The following is a 26,361-nucleotide window of genomic DNA, read 5'->3' as shown; positions in this document are numbered from 1 at the left end:
ACATCAATTCCCCAGGATATTTGAGTATTACAGTAACAAAGTTACAGAGTTATGGCCAAACCAACCAATTTGCTCAGAGGAAATATTTCACAGACATCATGAAATGAGGAAGTGTTGGTCAGGATTTAACTCTGTTCTTCTTCAAACAATACCTTGGAATCTCTTACATAAATCTGGGCAGACAGAGAATCTCAGTCTGAAGTCTAATTTGAAAGAGATTGTTCCATCAACAATGTAACATTCCCTCAATACTGCACTGAATTGGCACAAACTTGAATGGAGTACTTCCTCCCTCCTCACTAGCCAATGCGCCAGACACCCCTCCCATGTGAAGCAGTGATTTACCTGCATTTTATTCAATCTCATCTACTGTACTTGCTGCTCACATTGTGGTCTTTGGAGAGTGCGCAGACTGGGTGACTGATTTGCCAAACATCTACGTTCTGTCTGTAAAAAAGACTGCAAACTTCCAGTTACCTGCCATTTAACATACCACCATGTTACCTGCCCAACTTCTGTCTCAAGCTTGCTGCAGTGCTCGAATGAACCTCAGCACAAGCTGGAAGAAACCACTTCATTTTCAGTTTGGGAACGTTGCAGCTTCTGGACTGTATATAGAGCTCAACTATAGGGCTTGAACACCTTCTCCCATATCCTTACCTCAAGCCTTGGCATCACATGGGCCACTATCTCAAACAACCCATTGTTAGCCACTAATGGGTCCCCTTAACAGCTATTTAAGTTCTCAGGCTGACTGTTTCTCTCTGGGCTCCATCTCCACCGATTATTTACTCCTTCTCATTCCTTCCCCCGCTCACCCCCACCCGTTTTAAGCACATACACCTATCTTCTCTTAGCTACACAATCAGTAAAGAGTCCAACGATCCTTCTTCAGAAGAATTAATTCTGCTTTCTCTCCACAGATGCTGCCAGACCTGAAATTTTCCAGCAATTTATGATCTTATTTCTAATTTCAAACATTTGCAGTTTTTTGCTTTTTTTGCGCAGTGTTCATCTGCGGTGTCACTTTAACCCACAACCATTCTGACCTACAAATGGAGCATGACCGATCAAATTAAGTTGGCCTCTATGGAGTGGGGTGTTTTCTATAAAATTCCTCGGTGCCAATTGTTCAGTCAACAAACACAGACTCATCACTCCATACCTGTGGACTGGGTTCCACTGTAGGCTGTAATATTGCTGGCTGAGAAGGAGTTGTCTTCTGTCCCACTGGCACTTTGGTATCTGAAATAGGTGGTGTCTAAGAACAAAAAAAAACATAGGAATGAACTACATTGCTAAATTTGAGTTAAGCAGCTGCAATTGCTCTCCACGTGCACACAGAATTCACTGGGAAATACAACAAATACAGCAACCAATATTTAACAATTTATGAAGATTTTCAGGCAAATGACGGGTTAATGTGTATTTCTGGTAGCAGCTAGCTATACATGAACACTGCTCAAACAGCAGGCAAATGCACCTTTTAGTTGTGACCATGACATGGAATGCCCAGCTGAATCAATTAAACAAGTAGCAAGAGTATCTAAGCAATATCCCATTTGAAATTGTGATATTGAATAGTTGATGACCTAGTGGTCGCTTTGCTGGACTGTTAATCCAGAGAAGAAAAGAGTGTGGTGCTGGAAATGCACAGCAGGTAAAGCAGCATTCAATGTGCAGGAAAAAAATCGATGTTTTGAGCATAAGCCCTTAATTAGGATTTCTGCACAGATTCTCCTGCACCTTAGATGCTGCCTGACCTGCTGTGCTTTTCCAGCAACACACACTCTGATCTCCAGCATCTGCAGTCCTCATTTTCTCCGTTAATCCAGAGACCCACGTAATGGTCTGGGGGCCAGGGTTCAAATCCCACCACGGCAAGTGGCAGAATTTGAACTCCTAAATAATAAAAAAAACTGGAATTGAGAGTCAAATGATGGCCATTAATTCACTGATGTCCTTTAGGAAAGAAAATGGCTATCCTTATGTGACCTGGCCTACATGTGACTCCAGAGCCACAGCAATGTTGTTGACTCTGGAATGGTCAATAAATGCTGGTACAGCCAGTGACACCCTCATCCCAGGAATGAATGAATTAAAAACAAAAAAAAATAAAATTGTCAGGAGTGATGGAATTCTCTCCACTTGTCTCGATGACTGCAGTTCCAATAGCAGCTTGACACTATCCAAGTCGACGTAGCCAACTCGCAAGGAATTAAGGACTACGGGGATAGTGTGGATAAGTGAAATGAAGCACCCATCAGCCACGATTAAATGGTGGAGTGGACTAGATGGGCTGAATGGCCTTGCTTCCACTCCTATATCTTATGGTTTTGATGGACACTATATTCACAACATTCATTGCCTCCATGCATAGTAGGGTGTACCACCTACAAGATGCATGATAGAAATTCACTAAAGAGTCTTAGACAGCACCTTCTCCAACCACTGACCGAAAATGACAAACATGGGTACACCCTCATCTGCAAATTCTCCTGACATGGAAACATATTGCTGCTCCTTCAGTGTTCTCAGTCAAAATCCTGGAACTCCCTCTCGAAAAGCATTCTGTGTCTACCTACAGCACATCGAATGCAGGGGTTCAAGAAAGTAGCTCACCTTCTCTAGGGCAACTAGATATAAGCAATAAATGATGATTAGCCAGTGAACGAATTTAAAATAAGTTCACTATTAAACCAGGGATTCTCTCACTAGCCGTGTGCATTGCATTAACTAAGGAGAAATCATACAATACTAATCCGTACCCAGTGACCTTTGTTGGGAATACATGAATATTGGGTCATGACTGCCAGGTTGAAGTTGCATTTAATTCCTACCTTCACTATCAAGCCCACTCAAGTGGTAACAAGTCAATGGGCCAATGTACTGAGTCAGTTGAGATTGATACCTCAGGGAGGAGAGATTGAAAATAAAACTAACTTATATTACATGCACTGTTCAGAAGGTCCAAATAATGCAGATCTAAAATAACTGGCTTCCAACAGCTATTATATTATTTCTGGCTATTCTTCACATTAAAGATTGCCAAGCCTACTTTCTCTGATAATCCAGTACACAGCCAAGTGGGTGCAGCTGTAATATTTGAAGTCAGATGCCCAGCGTGGAAACAGACCCCTCCATCAGACTCGTTCACACCAACCAGATATCCTAACCTAATCTAACCCCATTTGCCAGCACTTGGCTCATATCCCTCTAAATCCTAATCACATGCTTTTTATAATGTTTAACTACTTCTGGGTGCTCATTCCATACACACAACACATTGGCCCTTAGGTCCCTTTTAAAACCTTTTCCCTCCCACTCTAAACCTATGCCCTCTTGTTTTGGACTCCCACACCCAAGGAAAAAAAGACGTCTATTTATCCTATCCATGCCCCTCATGATTTTATAAATTTGAGGTCATCTCTCAGCCTGATACTCCAGGGAAAACAGCCTCAGCCTATTCAGTCTCTCCCCATATATAGCTCAAAACCTCTAACCCTGGTAATATCCTTGTAAATCTTTTCTGAACCCTTTCAGGTTCCATAACATTCTTCCAACAGTAGAAACACCAGAATTGCACCAAATATTCCAAAAGTGGCCTAACCAATGTGTTGTACAGCTGCAACATGACCTCCCAACTCCTGTACACAATGCTCTGACCAACAAGGAAATTCCAAATGCCTTCATTTCCCTACCTACATGTGATGCCACTTTCAAGGAATTGTGAACCTGCACTCCAAGGTCTCTTGTTCAGAAATACTCCCCAGACCCTTACCATTAAGTGTAGAAGTCCTGCTCTGCTTGACCTTTCCAAAATGCAGCACCTCACGTTTACCCAAATTAAATTCCATCTACCACTCCTCAGTTCATTGGCCCATCTGATCAAGATTCCACTGAACTGAGGTAACCTTCTTTGCTGCCCACTACACCGCCACTTTTAATGTCATCCACAAACTTACTAACCACACCTATGTTCACATCCAAAATCATTAAAATAAGTAAAAAAAGCAGAGGACCCAGTGCCAATCCTTGTGGCACACCACTCCAGTCTGAAAGGCAACTCTCCACCACCATCCTGTCTTCAAACTGGTTCTGTATCCCATGTGATCCAACTGTGCTAACCAGTCTATGAGAAACCTTGTTCAACACCTTACTGAAGCCCAAATAGATCACATCCACCGCTCTACCCTCAATCCTCTTTGTTACTTCTTCAAAAAACTTAATCAAGTTCATGAGACATCATTTCCCACGCACAAAGCCATGTTGACGATCCCTAATCAGTCCTCGTCTTTGCAAATACATGTAAACCCTGCCCCTCAATTCCCTCAAACAACTTGCCCATTACCAATGTCAGGTTCGCAGATCTATAGTTCTCTGGCTTTTCCTTACAGCCTTTTAGTGGCACGTTAGCCAACCTCCAGTCTTCCAGCACATCACCTGTCACTATCGATGATACAAATATCTCAGCAAGGAGCCCAGCATTCACTCCCCTCGCTTCCCAGAGTTCGAGGGTATATGTGATCAGGTCCTGGCAATTTATCCACTTATGGGTTTCAAGATATCCAGTACCACCACCTATTTCCCCACATTCCATATCTTCGATGCCCTTCCCCACAGGAAACACTGATGCAACATACTTGTTCAGTATCTCCTCCATCTCCTACTGTTCCATGCAAATGTTGCCTTGCTGATCTTGGAGGGGCCCTATTCTCTCCCTGGTTACATTTTTGTCCTTAAAATGTATTTACAGAATCCCCTTGGACTCACCTTAACCTTGCCAAACCTATGTCTCCTTTTTGCCCTCCTGATTTCTCTCAAAAGTATATTCCTTCTGCCTTTATACTCTATTATACTTTGGATTCACTATCTCTGCTTTGTTCTTTTCTCTACAGCTACCAGCCTTGTCTTTCACCCTAATAGGTGAAACTGTATCTGGACTCCATTATCTCATTTTTGAAGGCTTCCCATTTTCCAGCCATCCCTTTACCTATGATCATCTGTCCCCAATCTAGTTGTGGAAGTTCTTGTCTAATACACAGTCAAAAATTAGCCTTCCTCCAACTTAGAACTTCAACTTTTAGATCTGGTCTATCCTTTTCCATCACTATTTTAAAACTAATACAATTATGGTCGCTACCCCAACTAACACCTCAGTCACCTGCCCTGCCTTATTTCCCAAGTGGTGGTCACGTTTTGCACCTTCTTTAGTAGGTACATCCACATACTGAATCAGAAAATTGTCTTGTACTCACTATAGTTTGATTTAATGCAATGGTAGAGTAGGTATTTAAAATGAAATTGCCAATAAAGCAAATCTCAAAACAGTCCCTTTCAAAATACTTTCACAACTAAATCTCCTCTTTCAACCAATAAATTGACAGTTAAAAATAAAAGTTGACATGTTCCTAACCAAATCTCTTGAGGAATTTTCAGTGGATTACTCAAATGTCACAAGCAAAATTCCAACAACTTTAGCTGCCTGCTACATTTTCAATGTCACCTTAGTTGCTCATCTAACCACTCACCTGTAACGATAAGAAAGCGAAATAACCTTCCTGAAACTCTATCAACCTAGTTAAAACCAAAATCTCAAGTGACTTGCAGCCAAGAAATATTGCTAAGCAGAAAACGTACACAATTATTTCCTTCACATCTCCCAAGTAGAACTCCAGCTTTCTGTACATATACACCTTGAGCTATGCCCAGACTAAAAATAATGAAATTCATTTTTGGCAGAACAGAGAACACAAAAATTACAATGCAGAAATCAGACTTACCAGCCTAGAGTTTTCAGTAAATGGATTGAAGTCATCAATACCTTGCTGATTGGCATTTGTCAGCTGAGTTACTGATGGATCCTGAGGGCAAAAAAAACCAGGCTGAGAACAACAGTAATTGATAGTATTCACTAGAACAAAATTCTCTCAAGGAAGATGGTAGAGTGAAAGGGAGGATCTGAATCTAGATTAATTAGTGAGTAAACACTAAAAGTGAAGTCAACCAGTTAGGTGGCTTTTTGATCTCATCTCAGGCAGTGCAATATTTAAACTGCTCATTTTTTCCTCACTCTCTCCTTGGACTTCAATTTAGACATATTCACAAAGGCAGTAGGATTAGTGAACAAAGTAATAGAACAAGCAGCTTAGTTTTCCAGTCAACTACTCTGACTCCATCACATTCCTAAGTACTAACTGATCCTCGAGTGCCAAGTGTCTTCATGTACTTCATTGTCAACACCTAGAGACAGTGCTATCTATTTTGACAGTAGAGCAGATCATAATGACTCACTGCCCAGGTGAAGCATCCCTATTATGACCATAACGGTCATAAAATTAAATCAAGGACACACAGAATATTTCATTTTCCTCCAATATTACTAAACTCTACCAACAGAAAAGTTTGGTTGCCTCATTAAAATGATTGCCTTACAGTCACATATCATATGCATTCAAGAGGGAACAGTTGATAGCTAACAGTTTTAGTGTCAAGAATAAAAAAAAAGGTAGAGATTTTTCACAAGGAAACCATGTCAGCAGCATTATGCAAAAGCCCTCTGGGGGTTGACAAAAGCACAATGTCACAACATTTAAATTGGTGGTAATTAAGTGAGGGACTTCTAGCTCATGCTGTTCCATTGCAGACCATTCTTTAATGGCTCCATCAAGAAGTGATGTTATTCTTCTACCTCAGTATCCTTAAATGGAATTTAGTGCAAATCTACTGAACTTTAATGTCCAACCTACTATTGAACTTTTGGCTCCACACTAGCACCATTATTTACCATCACCATTAAGAATTCCCTGGATTGCCTCTCAACATTGGCAAAGAAGAAAATCAATTTACCAAGTTTGAAGATAGAGCCAGATGTTAAATTGTACACTGTATGAACAGGCCAGTTACAGTAATACATCTCAATCATGGTTCATGAAATCAAGCTCACCGATGTTGCCCAGCACGGTGACAAAACGTCTGAAAATGAACCTTCCAGTTCAGCAAGCAAGCTTACATCCAGAACTTCAACCTTAGCTACTAGTCTAAAACTCATTAAAGTCTTCAATTTTGCAAATGATGCATCAAACATTTATGTTGGTCATAAGTCGGTGCATTAAAATTCTCATTAGTCAGGGTGGATTTCTAGATTTGTCAATAATTCCCTGGTCTCATGTTCCAAGTGAATTTAACAGGCTGTTTGGGCAAACTAACTAAATATGCCAGGCTGATTTTAGACCCAGTATTAAGGCAGTGTCAAAGATGTCATCTTTCAGATAGGACATTAAGCCAAACCCACATGCCCCTCAACTATTCCAAGTGCCTTAACAGCACTTATTCTCAAACAATATCACAGATCAACTGAAAAGTTATCTTAATGCTTTAAGTGTACACAGTTCCTGCGACAACATTTCATAGTATTGCCTGGAGAGAAAAGTGTACAATTTATCACAATTACTTGTTTCTTTAGCCAAAACTGGTGCAAATGAAAATTTTAGTAAGCAGCACTAAAATCACTATGAACTAACTTCATGAAACTGATCCAATTTCGGTTATTCATATTCCCACTCAAATTGCCCATCTCATCACAAAACAAATAACTTGAAGGTTCAGCATCAGAATGTGGGTTGACTCATGATCTTTCTCCAACTGCATCTTTCAAACACCATAGTAATTAACCCCAATTGACAATCCGTTCGAACATCACAAAAAGCATTAACATTCAGCCTATACAAACATTGTCAGTACTTTTAAAAATAAAAGTATTGCAAAGTTGAATCAATACTTTAAATACTGGAGCAAATCAAAAGTCCACTTTCTAGCTTGAGATCAAACTAGCACACTACTTCAATTAGTGTCCTATATTAGTTTATCACCAATTAGTGTCCTCAGTACCTTGATATGTATATTAAAAAAGGTGCCGAATGTGGCATTCAGCTTGACTAAAATTTCAGTTGAGCGGTAAAAGCATAAAAAGTAACCAAACTATACCAATTAAACACTTCCATCACTGCCCGATCCCACTTTTGTCTCCCAAACTTCCTGACAATTATTTTTGGTTAGCAGCTACTAATGAGAATATCATTCCTGACTGGTAAAACAGAGCATGCTGGAAAGGTTTAACAGACTTAAAATGTAGCTAAGTAAATAAATGCTGATGTACTCTGAGATAACTCAGAAAATAAAACAGAACTGCAGACACTGAAGGTCTAAAACAAAGAAACAGATTGCTGGAGAAACTCAACAGGTCTGTCAGCATCTGAAAGAAAAGTCAAGGTTTCAAGTCTGCTGACTCTTTAATACAGTTAATTCTCTTGGTTCTTACATTAGATCCCCTTCAATTTCCTCCTTATTCACCCAGCAAGGACTCCAACAAGAAACAATATAAATTCAAGAGAAAATACATTTTTAATTTTAAAAAAAAAGGTAAAAGAAACAAAAGCCATCCAGAAAGTTCACTTCTCCCAAATATCCATTTGTTTTCCAAACAACTGCAAGGTCTTATTTTATTCATCTCTATTTTCTGCCTGCAAGTCTGTTTCATAGGTCAATCTTGCTTTATATGAAGTCCTGAGAATCCACCTACAATTACCTCTAACTAGAAATCAGTCCTACTGTTTTAGTTTGTATTTGCTGTCCAGATGTGTTTTAAAACACTGCCTAATGTTTAGGCAATCTCTTTCCATGGGTGAAGGGCTAAGGACCTCCCGCCTTTTTATCCCCACAGCTCGAACTGGGATTGGCCCTTTGGCTCTTGCTAGGGGCATGAATATCACTTTTTCATCTTGTTGAAAGAGAGATTGGACAGTGCTCAAGTATATTTTAATCAGAACCCTATTTATTTTTATCTACCATTGCTTGCTATATGGCTCTGTATTCCATTCATTTTACTTAAATCTTTCCCTACCTGCTTAATTGTTATACTTTCTCGGAAGTAGTTAAGAATATCCACACTGTTTTGGGTTTGGAGTCAAATATGCAAGACAGGGTGGGGATTTTCTTCCCTTAAAAATAGACAGCATGAAAAATGATGGGTTTGTATAACAATAGATTAGTTTCATGGTTACTATTTCTGAAATTTCCTTTCAATTTAATAATGGAATTAAAATTTCACCAGATGCCATCATGGTTGCATTTAAACTCAAGGTTTCGGAATGGCATCCGGGGGCTCTGAATTGCTAGTTCAGTGCCAAAATGTTGCTGAACTACAATATCCCGATAAACACATTTACAGCCTCATTTCAAATGAGAACTAAAATCTAATAATTTGCAATATTAAAAACCAATTGGTCTTGGAATAAACTAAATGTAGTTAATATACAAGATTTTAAAAATATCCTTTCACCACTCCTATCATTTCAGGAAGATCATACAGTGCGGAGTTAAGTAGTCATCTACACCATAAAGATATTGCTTCAATTAGGGTCTATACTGAAACAGGGAAGCGGTTTGGATATTAAAATCTGTATCATTGCCACAGCTTTTATATTGGGTGGGGAAAAAAGGTGAAAGCAGTGGTTAGCACTGCTGCCTCTCAGCGCCAGTGACCCAGGCTCAATTCCTGCCTCAGGCGACTGTGTGGAGTTTGCACAGTGTCTGCATGGGTTTCCTCTGGGTGCTCTGGTTTCCTCCCACAATCTAAAAATGTGCAGGTTAGGTGCCATGCTAAATTGCCCATAATGTTAGATGAAGGGGTAAATGTAGGAGAATGGGTCTGGGTGGGTTACGCTTCGGCGGGTTGGTGTGGATTTGTTGGGCCGAAGGCCTGTTTCCACACTAAGTAATCTAATCTAATACACAGCTATGATCTACCTTTGTCTAACAACTCCCACAGTAAGTAAGTATGTACATTGTTTGCTCACCTGGAATCTATCAAGATTAGCTCTAGTGTTCCTATACGCCCTCTAGAAATAGTCTGAAGTTCAGTAATTATGTTAACATCCTTTTTTATGCAGAAGATTAGGTACCAAACATTTCTCAAACAAATTATAAACAAGAAAGGGACTTTTGTGGCACAGTGGAGCTTCAAGCCCCACCTGATCCAGAGATGTGTAATAACATCTTTACACTGGTTGACTAGAAAATATCTATCACAGCAAGGAGTCAAATTTCAAGAGCACTGTGTTCTGTTCACCGAGCTGGGCATTTGTGTTGCAGACGTTTCGTCCCCTGTCTTCCTGACATCCTCAGTGCTTGGGAGCCTCCTGTGAAGCGCTTCGGTGTTGTTTCATCCGGCATTTATAGTGGCTTGTCTCTGCCACTTCCGGTTGTCTGTTCCAGCTGTTTGCTGCAGTGGCCAGTATATTGGGTCCAGGTCGATGTGTTTGTTGATAGAATCTGTGGATGATTGCCATGCCTCTAGGAATTCCCTGGCTGTTCTCTGTTTGGCTTGCCCCATAATAGTAGTGTTGTCCCAGTCGAACTCACGTTGCTGAGTATCTGTGTGGGGCTACCAAGGATAGCTGGTCATGTCGTTTCGTGGCTAGTTGGTGTTCATGGATATGGATCGTTAGCTGTCTTCCTGTTTGTCCTATGTAGCGTTTTGTGCAGTCTTTGCATGGGATTTTGTACACTACGTTGATTTTGCTCATGCTGGGTATTGGGTCCTTTGTCCTTCAAGACATGAGGCAAGAGAAACCAAGGAGACTTCCTTGCATCACAAATTTCAACTGTCATTGAAGGGTTCTTCTTCAAAGTGAATTATTTAAAGTCCGAACAACACAATCTACTTCCCTCATACATAACTCAATCAACCCTTGTCCCTGTGGTTCATTGTTAGAACGACTAGTGGGTTTAAGGCAGCTTAGGAAGAAAGTTCGTGCATGGAAATATGAACTCCACTTTATTATGAAATGAATGACTTAATAAACATTGGCAAATTGCCAGAGATTCGTGGCAGTCAGATTGGTTAATAAGTTTATGAAAGCATTAAGTTTGACTTTTGATTCCAAGCATGGTCAAATGCACCCTACATTTATCATCTAACACAAATGAGAAGTTTATTTCTAAAATTACCCTCCAGATATTTTAAAGTGGTGTAGACATTGATCAAGTAAAAGTTTACAATTCCCAATCTATCACAAGAAAACAGCAATTGTGACATGAAAAATTCTTTAGGGCTTAAATTACATATTTTAAAAGCAAGTTTCTATTTATAATTTACTTGAATGAGTGAAAAGTACAAAATGTGTTGGTGGTCCCTCAGCAATATTTTCACCCATATTTTAGGACCTGGACCCAAACTTCCAAAAGGTTAGGGACACCAGAGACAAAGTTTAAACTCCTTTAGAAAAGACAGCGATGTAACAGAAATACATTGCCAGCTAATCAAAGGCACAAATGATAATGGAAACCACTAGGTTTCCCTTACTGGCTGAGGGTTCATTTGAGAACAATGTGAAAAATTACCTTCAAAAGTTAATAGTTTGTCTATATAATGCAACAGGTCAAACAAGTGCACTAACTGGCAAAATTTCAGATGGACCTACACAAATACTAGCTGCACAAACACATTCGTCAAATATCTGTCCAAAGCAGACAATATATTAAGTGTGCATTCAAAGTCAACTATTGATTCATGGACAATTTATTACTCTAGGAAAAAGACAATTATGTATTTTTCAAAAATGGCTGATTTAGAAACAAACTGATAATTAAACTGAAGGTAAAAGTTGCTTAATAAAATGGAAAAGCTATAAACTATTTGCTTTTTTAAAAATTGCAGAATACACAAAGCTCCTTTGAGACTTGAAACGGTAGCTTGCTTTCTCTCCAAGGATGCTGCCTAACCTGCTGTACACTCCATCTTTTTTTGTTTTCAACACAACGAAAGTTGATTGCAGTCCCAAATTTCCAAAGTGTGCCAAAGGTAGTAAGGATTATCTTGCCTCTTAGCATATTGTTCCAGACTTTGAAACCCAGGAACACATGCTCAGGGATGCATAAAAGCCTGAGATAGTAGCTGGAATGGCCCTATTGCAATAGCATACGGTCAAACTATAAATTATGTGAAACCCCTTGAGTTGTTTAGAAATAAAGTGTAAATATACATCATGCACCAAAAGCATGATTACAATATTGCATGGTTACAATAAGCATAGAGAATTCAATAGGCGGTTGGGACTGGGAAGATCAGGTTGGTAGCAAATCTGAACAAAAAAGGTTTGTGGAACCTTCAAGGGACAGAGTGACCATAGAGGCAGCATGGTGGCTCAGTGGTTAGCACTGCTGCCTCACAGCACCAAGTTCCCAGGTTTGATTCCAGCCTTGGGTGACTGTGTGGAGTTTGCACATTCTCCCAGTGTCTGCGTGGGTTTCCTCTTGGTGCTCCAGTTTCCTTCCACAGTCCAAAGATGAGCAGGTCACGTGAACTGGCCATGCTAAATTGCCCATAGTGTTAGGTGCATTAGTCAGAGCAAAACAGGTCTGGGTAGGTTATTCTTCCGAGGGTTGATGCGGAATTGTTGGGCAGAAGGGCCTGTTTTCACACTAAGGAATTTAATCATAACTTGGTAGAATTCACCATGCAATTGGAGAGAAAAATGGAATCAGATGTAGTTACTACAAATGAGCAACAAGGTAACAAAGATTTTGAGAGAGTAATTGGCCAAAGTTAATTGGAAGGGAGCCAAGCAGAGAAGATGGAGGTGCAATGGCATGAGTTTCTGGGGGTATTTTGAGGGGTACAGCAGAAATTCATGCCAAGCAAGAAATATACTAAGGGGAGGGTGAGGCAACCATTGGTGACAAGAAGTCAGAGACAGTATTAAAGCAAACAAGGTGAAGATTGGCGGAAGCCTTTAAAAACTGGAGGATAATTTTAAAAAACAAGCAGCGAAATGACGGAATATGAATATTAGCTAGCTAGCAATAACAAATACTCGTGTAATCATCTGTTAAGATACCCAGGAGATACAGAGGCAAGAGGAGACATTGTACTGCTGGAAAATGAGACTGGAGAAGTAGCAATGAGGAACAAAGAAATCATGGAAGAACTTTATAGATATTTGGTATCAGTTTTCACAGTGGGAGACACGTGCAGCATACCACAGTTAAGTGCAGTTGCCATCACGAAGGGAGGTGGTGTGAGGCAGCTGAAAGGTAAATCAACCAGACAAGATGAACTATATCTCAGTTCTGAAGGAAAGAGGGGAGACTGGGGAGGCATTGTAATGATCTTTTGGGAATCAGTGGAGTCAGAGAGGGTCCCAGAGGAGAGGAAAATGGCTAATTGATTAAATTAGATTCCCTACAGTGTGAAAACAGGCCCTTCGGGCCAACAAGTCCACACCAACTCTCCGAAGAGTAACTCACCCAGACCCATTTCTCTCTGACTAGTGCACCTAACACTATGGGCAATTTAGCATGGCCAACTCACCTGACCGGCACATCTTTGGACAGTGGGAGGAAACAAGAGGCCCCAGAGGAAACCCATGCAGACATGGGAAGAATGTCTCTGTCTTTGCAGTTTGCACAGTCACCCAAGGCTGGAATCGAATCTGGGAACTTGGTGCTGTGAGCCACCGTGCTGCCCCTGAATATAGCAACTATGTTTAAAGAATGGAGGGAGGCAGAGACAAGAAAACCAGTCAATTAGACTGACCCCAATTGTTGGCAGATTTTAAAAAGAGTCCATTATAAAGGATGAGTTTGTGGAGTAATTGGTAGTGCATATTCAAATAGGGCTGGTACTCCACAAACTCATCCTTAAGTCAGGACAGCTGTGTCAAGGAGAGATCATGCCTGACAATGTGTTACAATTCTTTGAGGAAGTAACAAAAGTTAGACAAAGGAGTGTCACTGGATGGGATCGGAATCTCCAAAAGGCCTCTGACAAGGTGCCATACAGGAGGCTGTTAAATGAGATAAAAGACCATGGTGTTAGTGATATGGATAGAGAATTAGCTGATTGGAAGAAAGCACAGAGTAGGAATAAAGAAGCCTTTTTCAGAGTGACAGTTGGTGACTAACAAAGTTTGCAGGCACCCATGTCAGGACCAACTATCTACGTTAATGATCTGGACAAAAGGAAGACGGCTTTGTTCCTAAATTTGCAGATGACACAAAGATAGGTGTAGGGTCAGGTAGTGACGAGGAAGCAAGGTGGTTACAGAAGTATTTGGACAGGCTAGGAGTGTAGGTAAAGAATGGCAGATGGAATACAATGTGGTGTTATATATTTTGGTAGGAAAAAGGAGGGGCATGGACCATTTTCCACCAGAGAATGGCTTCAGGAATCTGAAGCTTAAAGGGAATTGGAGTCCTACTTCACAATTCTCAAGATTAACAGCTTGGTAGAAAGGCAGGCAAATACAAGGTCAGCATTCATTTCAAAACAGCAAGAATACACTGTACTGTTGAGGCTGTTTAAGCTCTGGTAAGACCACATTTGGAAAATTGAGAGCAATTTTGAGTCCCATATCTAAGGAAGGATGTACTGGCCTGGAGGGGGCTCAAAGGGGGCTTTAAAATCTAAACAATGATCCCATGGATGAAGGGCTTGTCATGAGTAGTGGTTGAGGACTCTGGGTCTGTACTCAGTTTAAAAAGGATGAGGAGGGATCAGATTGAAAATGTTGAGGCCTGGACAGAGTAGACATGGACATGCTTTCACTTGGAATGACTAGGACCGGAGGGCAAGCCTCAGATTGAAGGCACAACACTTAAACTGGGATGAGGAGGAATTTCTTCAGCTGGGGATAATCAATCTATGGAAGTCATTGTCACAGGAGGCTGTGGAGGGCACAAGTAGATTCTTGATTGGTAGGGGATTATATGGACAAGGCAAGGGATTGGGGTTGAGAAACATCAGTTATGATTGAATGGCAGAGGCAGCTGGACAGGCTGAATAGCTTAATTCTGGAAAAACACAGGAAGTCAGGCAGCAGAGCAGAAGAATCAACGTTTTGAGCAATATCCTGACGAAGGGCTTTTTGCCCGAAACGTCAACTCTCCGCTTCACTAATACTGCCTGACCTGCTGTGCTTTTCCAGCACTACACTCTACTCTGAAAACTCCATCATCTGCAGTCCTCACCTTCTCCTAGCCTAATTCTGCTCCAGTAAATTATGGCCTTATTGTGAATATAACCTGTAACATGAAGTGTAACGTTGCATCTTGTAGGTTTACTAAAAGCAAAAAATCTCTATAGCATTGTTAAATTTTAATAGTTACAAAATGCACTTTCCTAAATTTCAAACAATAGTTTTGCCCAAAAAGTATTGTTCCTCCACAATAACCTACTTTTTAACTAAGGAAAGCACCTTAATGACAACTTACTTTCAAATAAAGAGCAGGCAGTGGAAAGATTTTATATTCTCAAATTATTCAAAGTTATGGCGCAGAGGGTAAATGCAGCAGTTTGGCATGAGGCCACACAGATGAGAAAGGTCACAGATTATACATTTGTTCTGAACTGCAGGCTTCAATGGCAATCATCTGGATAGTGGGTGTGGGAAAGATAAGAAGGTTAAGAGAACACGGAACAAAGTATAGAATAAAAAAAAAGTTTACTGAACTTAAAGCAGAATGTTTGGTTGTTAGGCACAAATTAATTTGCCTATGATTAAAGAAGTCACCATAATTCTCTGTTCAGATTCTCATGAATAGTCAGAAACAATAACAGTGGAAGAATGTAATAGTTCTGTGATAAAAATCATATGGACTGTATACCAAAACCATCTTGGCAAACATTTGTTTATGTAATTTCCGCACAAAACTTAATATTCTACACCGAGACAAGATAGCATAAGTCTATTGCCACTACACCTAAAAAATCAAAAGGGCAAAATCAAAGATGACTTTCTCAGTGCAGTGCTGAGGTGTTGAGATTTTTGTGGTATGAAAACTGCTATTTAAATGCAAATTATGTTCTATTTGCTAAAAGATACAGTTTAAAAAAGCTATCAAATCAAAAGGAGTAAAATTTTATTTATTTAGTGGAGTCTCAATTTGATGATTGTTCTATTGTAAGTAATTATGCAGAACAGAGTGTTCACTAGGGGTTGGGAAGGAACGGAGTAAAATGTATGAATGCTTTAAGATGTTCTGAACAAAAACAACTTTGCAGATTGCAACAGTGTTAAGGCATCAACCATAGAACCAGCTGAAGTGACTAAAGGACACTGAATTAAACTGGTCAAAATTGTATTCTTCAAACAATGTGCTTTGAAAGTTTGTCAAAAGTTAAACTGGAAATTAAGTAAAGCAATATTTACCAAAGCCGCATCAGAAAGAATCTGAAGTATGTATCCTGGTTCATTTGTCACTATTTGAAATACAAAAATACTTCTGACAGGTGGTACGCTCAGGAACTCTATATATAGGAGTTAGGAAGTGTGTAACTAAATCAAATAAGGAAAAAAGAAATAGTGCAGTCTAGATTCAGAGACATGGGTAAAATTAGAAAATAAGTTTGACCAGTTTAATTCAGTGTCTTTCAGTCACTTCAGCTGGTTCAATGGTTGATGCCTCCATAGTGCATTCTGGTGTCCTTCCTATCAGAAGGATGTTGTGAAACCTGAAAGGGTTCAGAAAAGACTTACAAAGATGTTGCCAGGGTTGGAGGATTTGAGGTATGGGGAAAGAGGCTGAATAGGCTAGGGCTGCTTTCCCTGCAGTGTTGGAGGCCAAGAGGTGACCTTATAGAAGTTTATAAAATCATGAGGGGCATGGATAAGGTAAATAAACAAGGGGTGTGTGTGTTGGGGGGGGGGGGGGGGGGGTGGTTAGGAGGAGGAAAGAAAGATATAAAGACACTTAAGGGGCAACTTGTTCACAGAGGGTGGTGCATGTGGAGAAAGGGCTGCCAGAGAAAGTGGTGGAGCCTCGTGTAATTGCAACATGTAAAAGGCATCTGGATGGGTTGAGGAATAGGAAGGGATTGGAGGGATATGGGCCACATGCTGACAGGTGGGACTAGATCGGTTTGGGATGTCTGGTCAGCATGGACAAGTCAAACTGAAGGGTCTGTTTCCGTGCTGCACACCTATGACTGTCATTTTAGTAGGGAACCTGGTGAACTACAATTTGTCTCCCATCTCCCTAACATGTTCATTCTTTTATCCTTATTTTTATAGTTGCTTAAAGAAAAACCAACATTGTCATATTATACTTGCCCCAAGCCGATCAAGCCAAATTGCTGCCTCTCCACCTTAGTGGTTAGCCTGGCACTTCCACCCTTCAACTCAAACAGTTTGATCTCTGCTGATTGCACTCAGACTTTTACCAAATCCTGTTCACTCATGCTATACTTGCTGATTTATATTGGCCCTTAGTCTGGCAACACACATTTCAATCATTTCCTTGTCTCTACCTTCACTCCGCTCAATTTTCTTTATAAGTTCCTCCAGCCCCACCAACCCTTCACGATCTTTGTGCTCCACCAATTTCATTGAGCACTTCGCTGACTTTAATTGCTTCATCATTAGTTTTGCCTTGTAAAAAAAAATTAGGTGCAAGAATAGTTCTTCAAGTTTGCTATCCCATTTAATAACACAATGACAGATGGGACTGTGGCCACAACTCCACATTGCCATTTAACAGAGACAACCCTTTTTTTGAAGGGTCTGCACCTCAGCTCAACATGCCTGATCTTCGAGCATCCCGTACGGGGTAGGGGGCAGCAAACAAGTCAGAGGGCCTTACCATTGGTCTTCTCCTAAGCTTGACCAAATTGACCATTAACAGATCCAGGCAGTGAACTGCAAAAGGGGGTCATGGTTCTTACTGTCTGCTCCTCTTTCACAATTATGAGACACTCAGGATGTAGTATTGTCTAATATGATAAAAGGTATTTAGAGACAGGTAGGTACCATCAGGGATAGGTCACATTATTCCAGAAAATGTTATTTTAACTTCATAACCTTCCATTTCTTTATATAATAATATTTGTTAGCGTTTTTGACTAAAGTGGACCAGTGGGGGCTGTTTCAATAATTTCTGGCTTTTCCTTTAGAAGAGGAGAAGTAGCTTTGCTCTGTCTAGCACTGTGCTGTCCCTGCCCTGAGTGTATTTAACAGGGACAATATTGACAACACTTTACTTTCAGTTTAAAGAATAGGCGCTCACTAAAAAAGAAAGTTAATCTAACTCTGCCTTAAAAGTGCACCACAATTTTGGTTTTGAGAGTCTCTGGAGAAAAATTATTCCAAGAATGACAACCCACACTTTTAAATAGCAGCGTTAAATAGTCTGACTCAAATTGTGTCCCCTACTTCTAATCTCTACCACAAAGGGAAAACAGCATTCAATAGTTTCACCATCACGAGTTCCCTACTATCCCAACCTGGGAGTTAACATTAGCCAAAATGTGAACTGGACTAGCCATAAATACTGTGGCTGTAAGAAAGGTCAGAGGTTAGGAAACCTATGAATAACACTCCTGCTTATTACCCAAAGCCTGCCCAGCATCCACAAATCACAGGTCAGGAGTGTGGTGTATTCCCACTTGCCTGGATGAGTGCAGCTCCAACAACATTCAAGGAAAAAGCAGCCCACTTGATTGGCACAACCACAATTGTTCACGTTATTGCTACTGAGCATCAGCGGTGGTGTAACCAGCTACAAGTCATACTGCAGAAAAGTTCCAAACCAATGATCAACATTCCCTTTAAGCTGCACAGCCACTTGAAAGTTCCATAAAACCAAGCGATGTGTTGAAACAACGACTTTCACTTGCACAAATCGTTGCTGTGTTCCGACCTTAGAGGTCTATGCATCAGAGCAAAATAAATTGTGGGGGTGGGGGTGGGGGTGGGGGAGCAGAGCCCAATCCACTCCAACTGAAAAAGACAAAGGCGACTGAAGTATGGAAACACCTACATTATCGCTTCTCCAGTATGAAGAGATCAAAATTGTGGAATTCCCTAATATTTATTGTTGGCCTGTCTACATCAAGACTACTACTGGGGCTCAAGGCAACTGCTCAGCACCACTTTCAAAGCAGTAGAAATGGGTAATAAATGCTAGCCCAGCCAGTGACACCCACATTCCATGAATGAACAAAACAAATACGCCTGTCAGCACCACCCTGTCAAACCTTCAAGACCTTATCAGCAATCTTCAGCTGCTGAGGTCACAGGCTCTCAAATTCTCTTCTCAGCTTTTCCTTTCACATTCTCCTCAGTCTGCAATCCTGACAATCTCTTGAAATTTTCATTTCCATACAATATAAAATCAATTAAACTGAACAGAAAGTGAATTTATAACAAAAATTAACAAGTACCATCAAGCTGCAATGTTCAAAAACAACTCATTTACCATCACTATGTATAGCATTCAATTATGAAAATAAACAGTTTTACACAATTAGCTACATACAATGTTTAGATACCAAAATATTCCAAAAGGTTCAGCCAGCCCATATTTCCAGTTGTCTACTTCAGCCTGTATGTTGTAAAGGATATTTCAAATCTGTTCCTATTAACGATCTTTAACAAAGCTGCGTCAATCCATTCTTCCCAGAAACAGCATTTACTGGAATACTACAGATTTATGATAAATTTGACACTGACAAGCCTACTGCCTAAATTGAGGTTGCAAGTACATGTTTAATTCTACAGTGCAAAGTCAAATATTTCAGTTTAATGTTTTATGTTACCTTTCATCAGCTATTTCTCCTCTTGTAGATAAGTGGTCACACTAAGTGTCACCAGCGATTTCCTTTTGTTTTTATAGTTCACCTCCTCCAAATCTGGTTATTTTCCATGACTATTTCCAAAGAATTCTCTACCTCTGGCCAGGCTATTCCAGAATCCAAAGCTTTTAATAATCTTGGATATGCAATCTACCTTACACATCACATTACTGAAGGTTTGCTCAGGCACTATGGCCTTACTGTAACAGGTCACTCATTCAGATATACTAAAGCCAAGAGAATTCAAAACTATTTTGTCCAACATTTATGAATGAAAAAGAAAGAAAAGGAGCAGAGGATAGAAAATTCAGCCCTTTGAGCCAGCTCCACCACACAACAGGGCCATGGCTTATGTTAGTGATTCAAATTCCACATTGTCACCTGTCACCTACCACCTACCCCCACACCCCACCCCACCCATAAGTTTAAACCTCTTTGCCTAACAAGAATCTACCCATCCACCTCAAAAATATTAAAGATATCTCTACTTCCATAACATTGTAGTGCAGAGTGTACCAAAGTCTTATAAACCTCAAAATTAATTCTCACTGTCCTTTAAAGGGACGTGACAAATTTTAAAACAGTGCCCTGGTTCTGGATTCTCAATGAAATATCCTTCCCAGTCAACCTTTACAAGGCCATTCTGAATCTTCAATTAGGTCAACCCTCATTCTTCTAAACTAGAGTGGAAACAAACAGCCTGTCCAACACATCACACAAAAAACAATCTACGAAACCACCTCAATGTCCCACTAAGATTTATGTCCTTTTTCTAAATGAAAGGTGACAAAACTGCACAATTCACCAATGCCTTGTTTAAATTGAAGCATTCTACCCTTACTTGTATGTTCAATTCCTTTCATAATAAATGATAGCATCCCTTGGGAAGAAATAACTTGTAATCATTCTGTGGCATCACAAACTAACAGCTCAACATGTGAGGAGATTGTAGATTAACTCACGGTAGGTTGGGAACTCACTCTTGCATTTAAAGTGTTATTACAACACAGCCCCACAGAATAGGCTCGGATGTTAACATATTAAACTATATTTAGAGGATCAAAGGAATCAGAAATACAGTCATAATCCTTCAAAGAAGGACAGCATGACATCATTAGCGACCGCAAATTATACAGAGTTCATTTTTCAGGGAATGATCTTGAAAAGCAGGTTATGCAAAACCCGTACTGAACCTTGGTTTGACCACATTTGGTACTGTGAACTATTTTGCTCTCCATTTTAAAAGTTTATGACAGTATGAGAGAAGTTGCAAAGAGAAATTCACAAGGACGATACTATAATTCCGGTTATTAAGGTTAGTATTAAATAGACTTTTTTTGGTCTTAAGGTGACAAAATTATTCATAGGCAAAGTCTTTTCCCTGGGATCAGGGAGTCCAGAACTTGACAGCATAGGTTTAGGGCGAGTGGGGAAAGATATAAAAGAGACCTAAGGGGCAACTTTTTCACGCAGAGGGTGGCACATGTATGGAATGAACTGCCAGAGGAAGCGGTGGAGGCTAGTACAATTGCAACATTTAAAAGGCATTTGGATGGATCTATGATGTGGAAGGGTTTGGAGGGATGACAGAAGGGGATGACAGAAGGGTCTGTTTCCGTGCTGTACACCTCTATGACGCCATATAGGTGACAAAATAGAAGTTTTAAAATAATTGGTTTAATAGGATATACAGAAGCATTTCCAAATGGTGGAGAGAGTCTACAATTAAAGCCGTCACTATTGGATTTAAAAATGCAATCAGGAACAAACATTCTCTATGGAATGGTTGGAATATGGAAATACTGCCAATCACTAGTAAGTTTGAGATAAATAACAGATGCACTTAAGAACTGAAATATTAACATGACAGAAAAAAATAACAAGGCTCAAGATAAACCTGCCCAGGTGACTGCATCCCATGCATTACCATTAACATTCACTCCCTCCAATATCAATATACAAGCAGCAGGGGCTAGCATCTACTGCAGCAACCTGTGAAGGCTCCTTCTACAGCACTTTCCAAACTCTCCCTCTATAAAATTCAAAACCAAGCAGTAGTTGCTTGGCCATACCAGCAAGCCACAGTGAATTCAGATTTGGACATTAAGGGAAGAATGACACACTGTCACCAAGCCTGAAACCTGGAAGACACTGGTCAAAGCACAGCAGGTTAGGCAGCATCTCAGGAATAGAGAATTCGACGTTTCGAGCATAAGCCCTTCATCAGGAATAAGAGAGAGAGAGCCAAGCCGGGATCTCAGCCGGCTTGGCTCTCTCTCTCTTATTCCTGATGAAGGGCTTATGCTCGAAACGTCGAATTCTCTATTCCTGAGATGCTGCCTAACCTGCTGTGCTTTGACCAGCAACACATTTGCAGCTGTGATCTCCAGCATCTGCAGACCTCATTTTTTACCTGGAAGACACTCCCTAACTGCACTTTATGTTTACCTACTCAAGATGGACGACTGCAGTTCAAGGAAACTCACCACAATTTACTTGGTCTTTGCCAGTGGTGCTGGCATCACAGCAATTAAAAGGAAAAGACTATATGTTGACTGGGTTAGTCGATTTGTAGTTGGAGAGTTACATCATCTGTTCAGTTTTTAAATGTGCAAAATGCACATAACCAGAAACATGAAAAAAGGGGTCTCTGAAGAAGCAACATAAAACTGATGCTTACATTTTTGTCTGTGCCCATTAGCACTGAATGTAAAAATATTCAATACTAAAACTGCACTGAACATTGGTTAGACTACATTTAGATTCTGAACTATTCTGCTCTGCACAACTCAAAAGCAATACCACAGTACCGGAGAAGATGCAAGACAAATTGACAGGAATGTAGTCACAATACCTTAGCTATTCTGTCTGGGTAGTTACTAAAATAAAAGCAGAAAAATCATTGAGATGGGTGTGGGCTACAGCTTGTTATGAACTTCACTATAGTGCACCTACTCCCAACTTGGCAAATCACTAAAAACTTTCAAATATTTTTCTGGGTAATACTGGAGGAGTTTTAGTCTCAGGATGTCAGGTAGTATTTCAGAGGAAGGGGGTCGTTCATTAAAGACCAAGAAGAAATGTCTGCACTCAGGCACTAGTGACTCTGGAGTTCTCATCTCAGGAGGCTGAGTCATCATGTACGTACAAGATAGACTTTTAATCAGTAAGGGAATCAAGCTCGGAAGGAAGGTCGCTGCATTCGAAACATTAACTCGGCTTCTCTCTCCACAAATACTGCCAGACTTGCTGAGTTTCTCCACTACTTTCTGTCCTTGTTGTTTATAAGTGAATTGAGGGTAGAGGGGAAAAAAAGTTGGAGTGTGGAGTCGAGGATCATCAGAGCAGTAAAAAATGAGGTCTGCAGATGCTAGAGATCAGAGCTGAAAGTGTGTTGCTGGTTAACGCACAGCAGGTCAGACAGCATCCAAGGAATAGGAAATTCGACGTTTCGGGCATAAGCCTTTTCCTGATGAAGGGCTTATGCCCGAAACGTCGAATTTCCTATTCCTTGGATGCTGCCTGACCTGCTGTGCTTTAACCAGCAACACATTTTCAGCAGCGATCATCAGAGCAGCCCTGATCTCGTCGAATGGCGGTGCACACTCAATGGGCCAAGTTGCTGTTGATAGGTCTTCAAATAAATAATTTGAGACGGTTATGCTAAACCTGCGCTGATCCAAGATCACATTTCGCACCTTCTGCTACAAAAAAAAGGGACAAGGCGATACTGGAAAAGGTAAGAAACAAAAAAAACACACAAAATCGACAAGGGTAATTACCATAATGCCTCAGTCATCTGATCAGGCTAGTATGTGAAATAAAAGTGCAGTAATTGTGGTGAATGGGTGTGGGCAACGGCTGCTGCATTTTCCAGTGACTGGAGGTAAAGGGGCACGAACCAAAGGTGTGTCAGCAACCAAACTCGCTGGAGCCCTCGACTTTCCCCGCCCCCGCTAGCCGTTGACTGGACGTAAAAAGCCTGCCCACGGCTCCCTGATTGGTCGGACAACACGCCAATCAGCCGTCCAGCAGGTTTGGTCGACTCAGGAATGCGCCTCGACGGCCCGCGGCCCGACAACAGCCCACCCCGGAAAAAAAATTATTTGTTTACGCTTTCCCACCAGCACCGAGCTGAAGGCTTACTTGAAAGGGATTGATATCCACCGGATCCGCGAACGGATTGGCGTCGAATTCCGACATCGTTTCCGATTCCCTTAATTCTCCCCCTGCACGGATGTCGGAAAAGTTAACGAACAGCGGTCACCCTCCTCCTTCCCTCCCGTCGTCACCGCCACCTCTTCCACCCGCCAGCCTCTCGCGCTCGCACCCTTCTGCCGAGTGGAACCGCGCACGCGCGAATAACTCGCTCGCCGTTGCCGGCCAACCCGTGCCCCCTATTGTGATGTCACAAATGACACTAACTCCACCCCAGCCCGCGTGATGACAGGCGGAATCACCTGGCCCGGTGCGTCACAATGGGCAGGGTCTTGGGGGCAAAATTGAGACAAAAGTTGTATTTTGGGGGTTGGCAGGAAATGTTTTTAGGGAGTTGGGGAAATGCTTTTATTAGGATGGAGGGAAGTTTTTTTTTGGGGGGGGAGACGGAGGAAAGGAGAAAAAAGTTTTTTTTTGCCTAACCCACTACCACTCTTTCCATTCCGTGCAAAGTCTTGCTGGTTGCTGGAAATAAAGAAGCCGAACATGCTGGAGAAATTTGACCATCTTTAACTCAACACAAGCTGGAAGAACAATATACCTGTAATTCTATCAAGCAAAGAACTGCAGGTGCGGGTTTACATCTTGAGCCCCATATGAATTCTTCTGCAGCACTCAACTTCAAGAAAAACCTATAAGTGGAAATAATAATGAGTGGTCTCACAGGTTGCAAGTTACCTTGACCAGAGTAGTCAGATCCAACCTGTTACCACAGCTTAAATGTTTGACCCATGTCTCCAGCAAAGTATGCAGACGGATCACAAATGAATGCTGTACATACGCAGCAAATCATGCAGCATCTACGTGGTCAGGAGTTATTGAAGAAGGTGGCTCACCAATTAGTCATAGAATCATAGAGATATACAGAACAAAACTGACCCTTTGGTCCAACTCGTCCATACTGACCAAATATCCTACATAAATCTAGTTCCATTTGCCCGCATTTGGCGTAAATCTCTCCAAAGCCTTTCCAGTTATGTACCCATCCAGATGCCTTTTAAATGGAGTCATAGAGATGTACAGCATGCAAACAGATCCTTCGGTTGAACTCATCCATGTCGACCAGATATCCCAACCCAATCTAGTCCCACCTGCCAGCACCCGGCCCATATTCCTACAAACCCTTCCTATTCAAATACGCATCCAAATACCTCTTAAATGTTGCAATCGTACCAGTCTCCACCACATCCTCTGGCAGCTCATTCCATACACGTACCACCCTCTGCGTGAAAAAGTTGCCCCGTAGGTCTCTTTTATATCTTTCCCCTCTCACCCTAAACCTATGCCCTCCGGACTCCCCCAACCCAGGGGGAGACTTTGCCTATTTACCCTATCCATGCCCCTCAATTTTGTAAACCTCCATAAGGTCACCCCTCAGCCTCTGACGCTCCAGGGAAAACAGCTCCAGCCTGTTGAGCTTCTCCCTGTAACTCAAATCCTCCAATCCTGGCAACATCCTTGTAAATCTTTTCTGAACATTTTCAAGTTTCACAACATCTTTCCAATAGGAAGGAGAACAGAATTGCACGCAATATTCCAACAGTGGCCTGACCAATGTCCTGTATAGCCGCAACATGACCTCCCAACTACTATACTTGATACTCTGACCAATAAAGGAAATCAAACCATACGCCTTCTAATCCATCCTATCTACCTGTGACTCCACTTTCAAGAAGCTATGAAGCTGCACTCCAAGGTCTCTTGGTTCAGCAATACTCTCTAGGACCTTACCATTAAGTATATAAGTCCTGCTAAGATTTGCTTTCCCAAAATGCAGCACCTCGCATTTATCTGAATTAAACTCCATCTGCCATTTCTCAGCCCAGATCTGGTCCAGATCCTGTTGTAATCTGAGGTAACCCTCTTTGCTGTCCACAACACCTCCAATTTTGGTGTCACCTGCAAACTTACTAACTGTACCTCTTATGCTCACATCCAAATCATTTATGTAAATGACAAAAAAGTAGTGGGCCCAGCACCGATCCTTGTGGCACTCCACTGGTCATGGGCCTCCAGTCTGAAAAACAACCCTCCACCACCTCCCGTTGTCTTCTACCTTTGAGCCAGTTCTGTATCCAAATGGCTAGTTCTCCCTGTATTCCATGAGATCTAACCTTGCTAATCAGTCTCCAAAGGGGAACCTTGTCGAATGCCATACTGAAGTCCGTCTAGATCACATCTACTGCTCTGCCCTCATCAATCTTCTTTGTTACTTCTTCAAAAAACTCAATCAAGTTTGTGAGACATGATTTCCCACACACAAAGCCATGTTGACTATCCCGAATCTGTCCTTGCATTTCCAAATACATGTACATCCAATCCCTCAGGATTCTATCCAACAACTTGCCCACCACCGAGGTCAGGCTCACCGGTCTATAGTTCCCTGACTTGTGTTAACCGCCCTTCTTAAACAGTGGCACCACATTTGCCAACCTCCAGTCTTCCAGCACCTCACCTGTGACTATTGGTGATACAAATATCTCAGCAAGAGGCCCGGCAATCACTTCTCTAGC

At 41.2% G+C, this 26,361-nt stretch overlaps 1 protein-coding gene across 1 annotated transcript in view; it reads right to left on the bottom strand.

The window, feature by feature from the left end:
- The window catches only part of scamp2 (secretory carrier membrane protein 2), a 48,627-nt gene extending 24,649 nt beyond the window's left edge, over positions 1–23,978 (bottom strand). Inside the window, exons 1-3 of the mRNA XM_060853624.1 lie at positions 23,777–23,978; positions 5,784–5,864; positions 1,166–1,261 (exon numbers count right to left, since the gene is read on the bottom strand). Coding sequence (XP_060709607.1) covers positions 1,166–1,261; positions 5,784–5,864; positions 23,777–23,833 — 234 coding nt within the window. The 5' untranslated portion in view covers positions 23,834–23,978. The remainder of the gene's footprint in view (positions 1–1,165; positions 1,262–5,783; positions 5,865–23,776) is intronic.
- Positions 23,979–26,361: the final 2,383 nt, after the last annotated feature.

Source organism: Hemiscyllium ocellatum, chromosome 42 (genome assembly GCF_020745735.1).
Source record: "Hemiscyllium ocellatum isolate sHemOce1 chromosome 42, sHemOce1.pat.X.cur, whole genome shotgun sequence".
Classification (NCBI taxonomy): Eukaryota; Metazoa; Chordata; class Chondrichthyes; order Orectolobiformes; family Hemiscylliidae; genus Hemiscyllium; species Hemiscyllium ocellatum.
The sequence above is the reverse complement of the archived record's forward strand: the minus strand, read 5'-3'. Positions and strand labels throughout refer to the sequence as shown.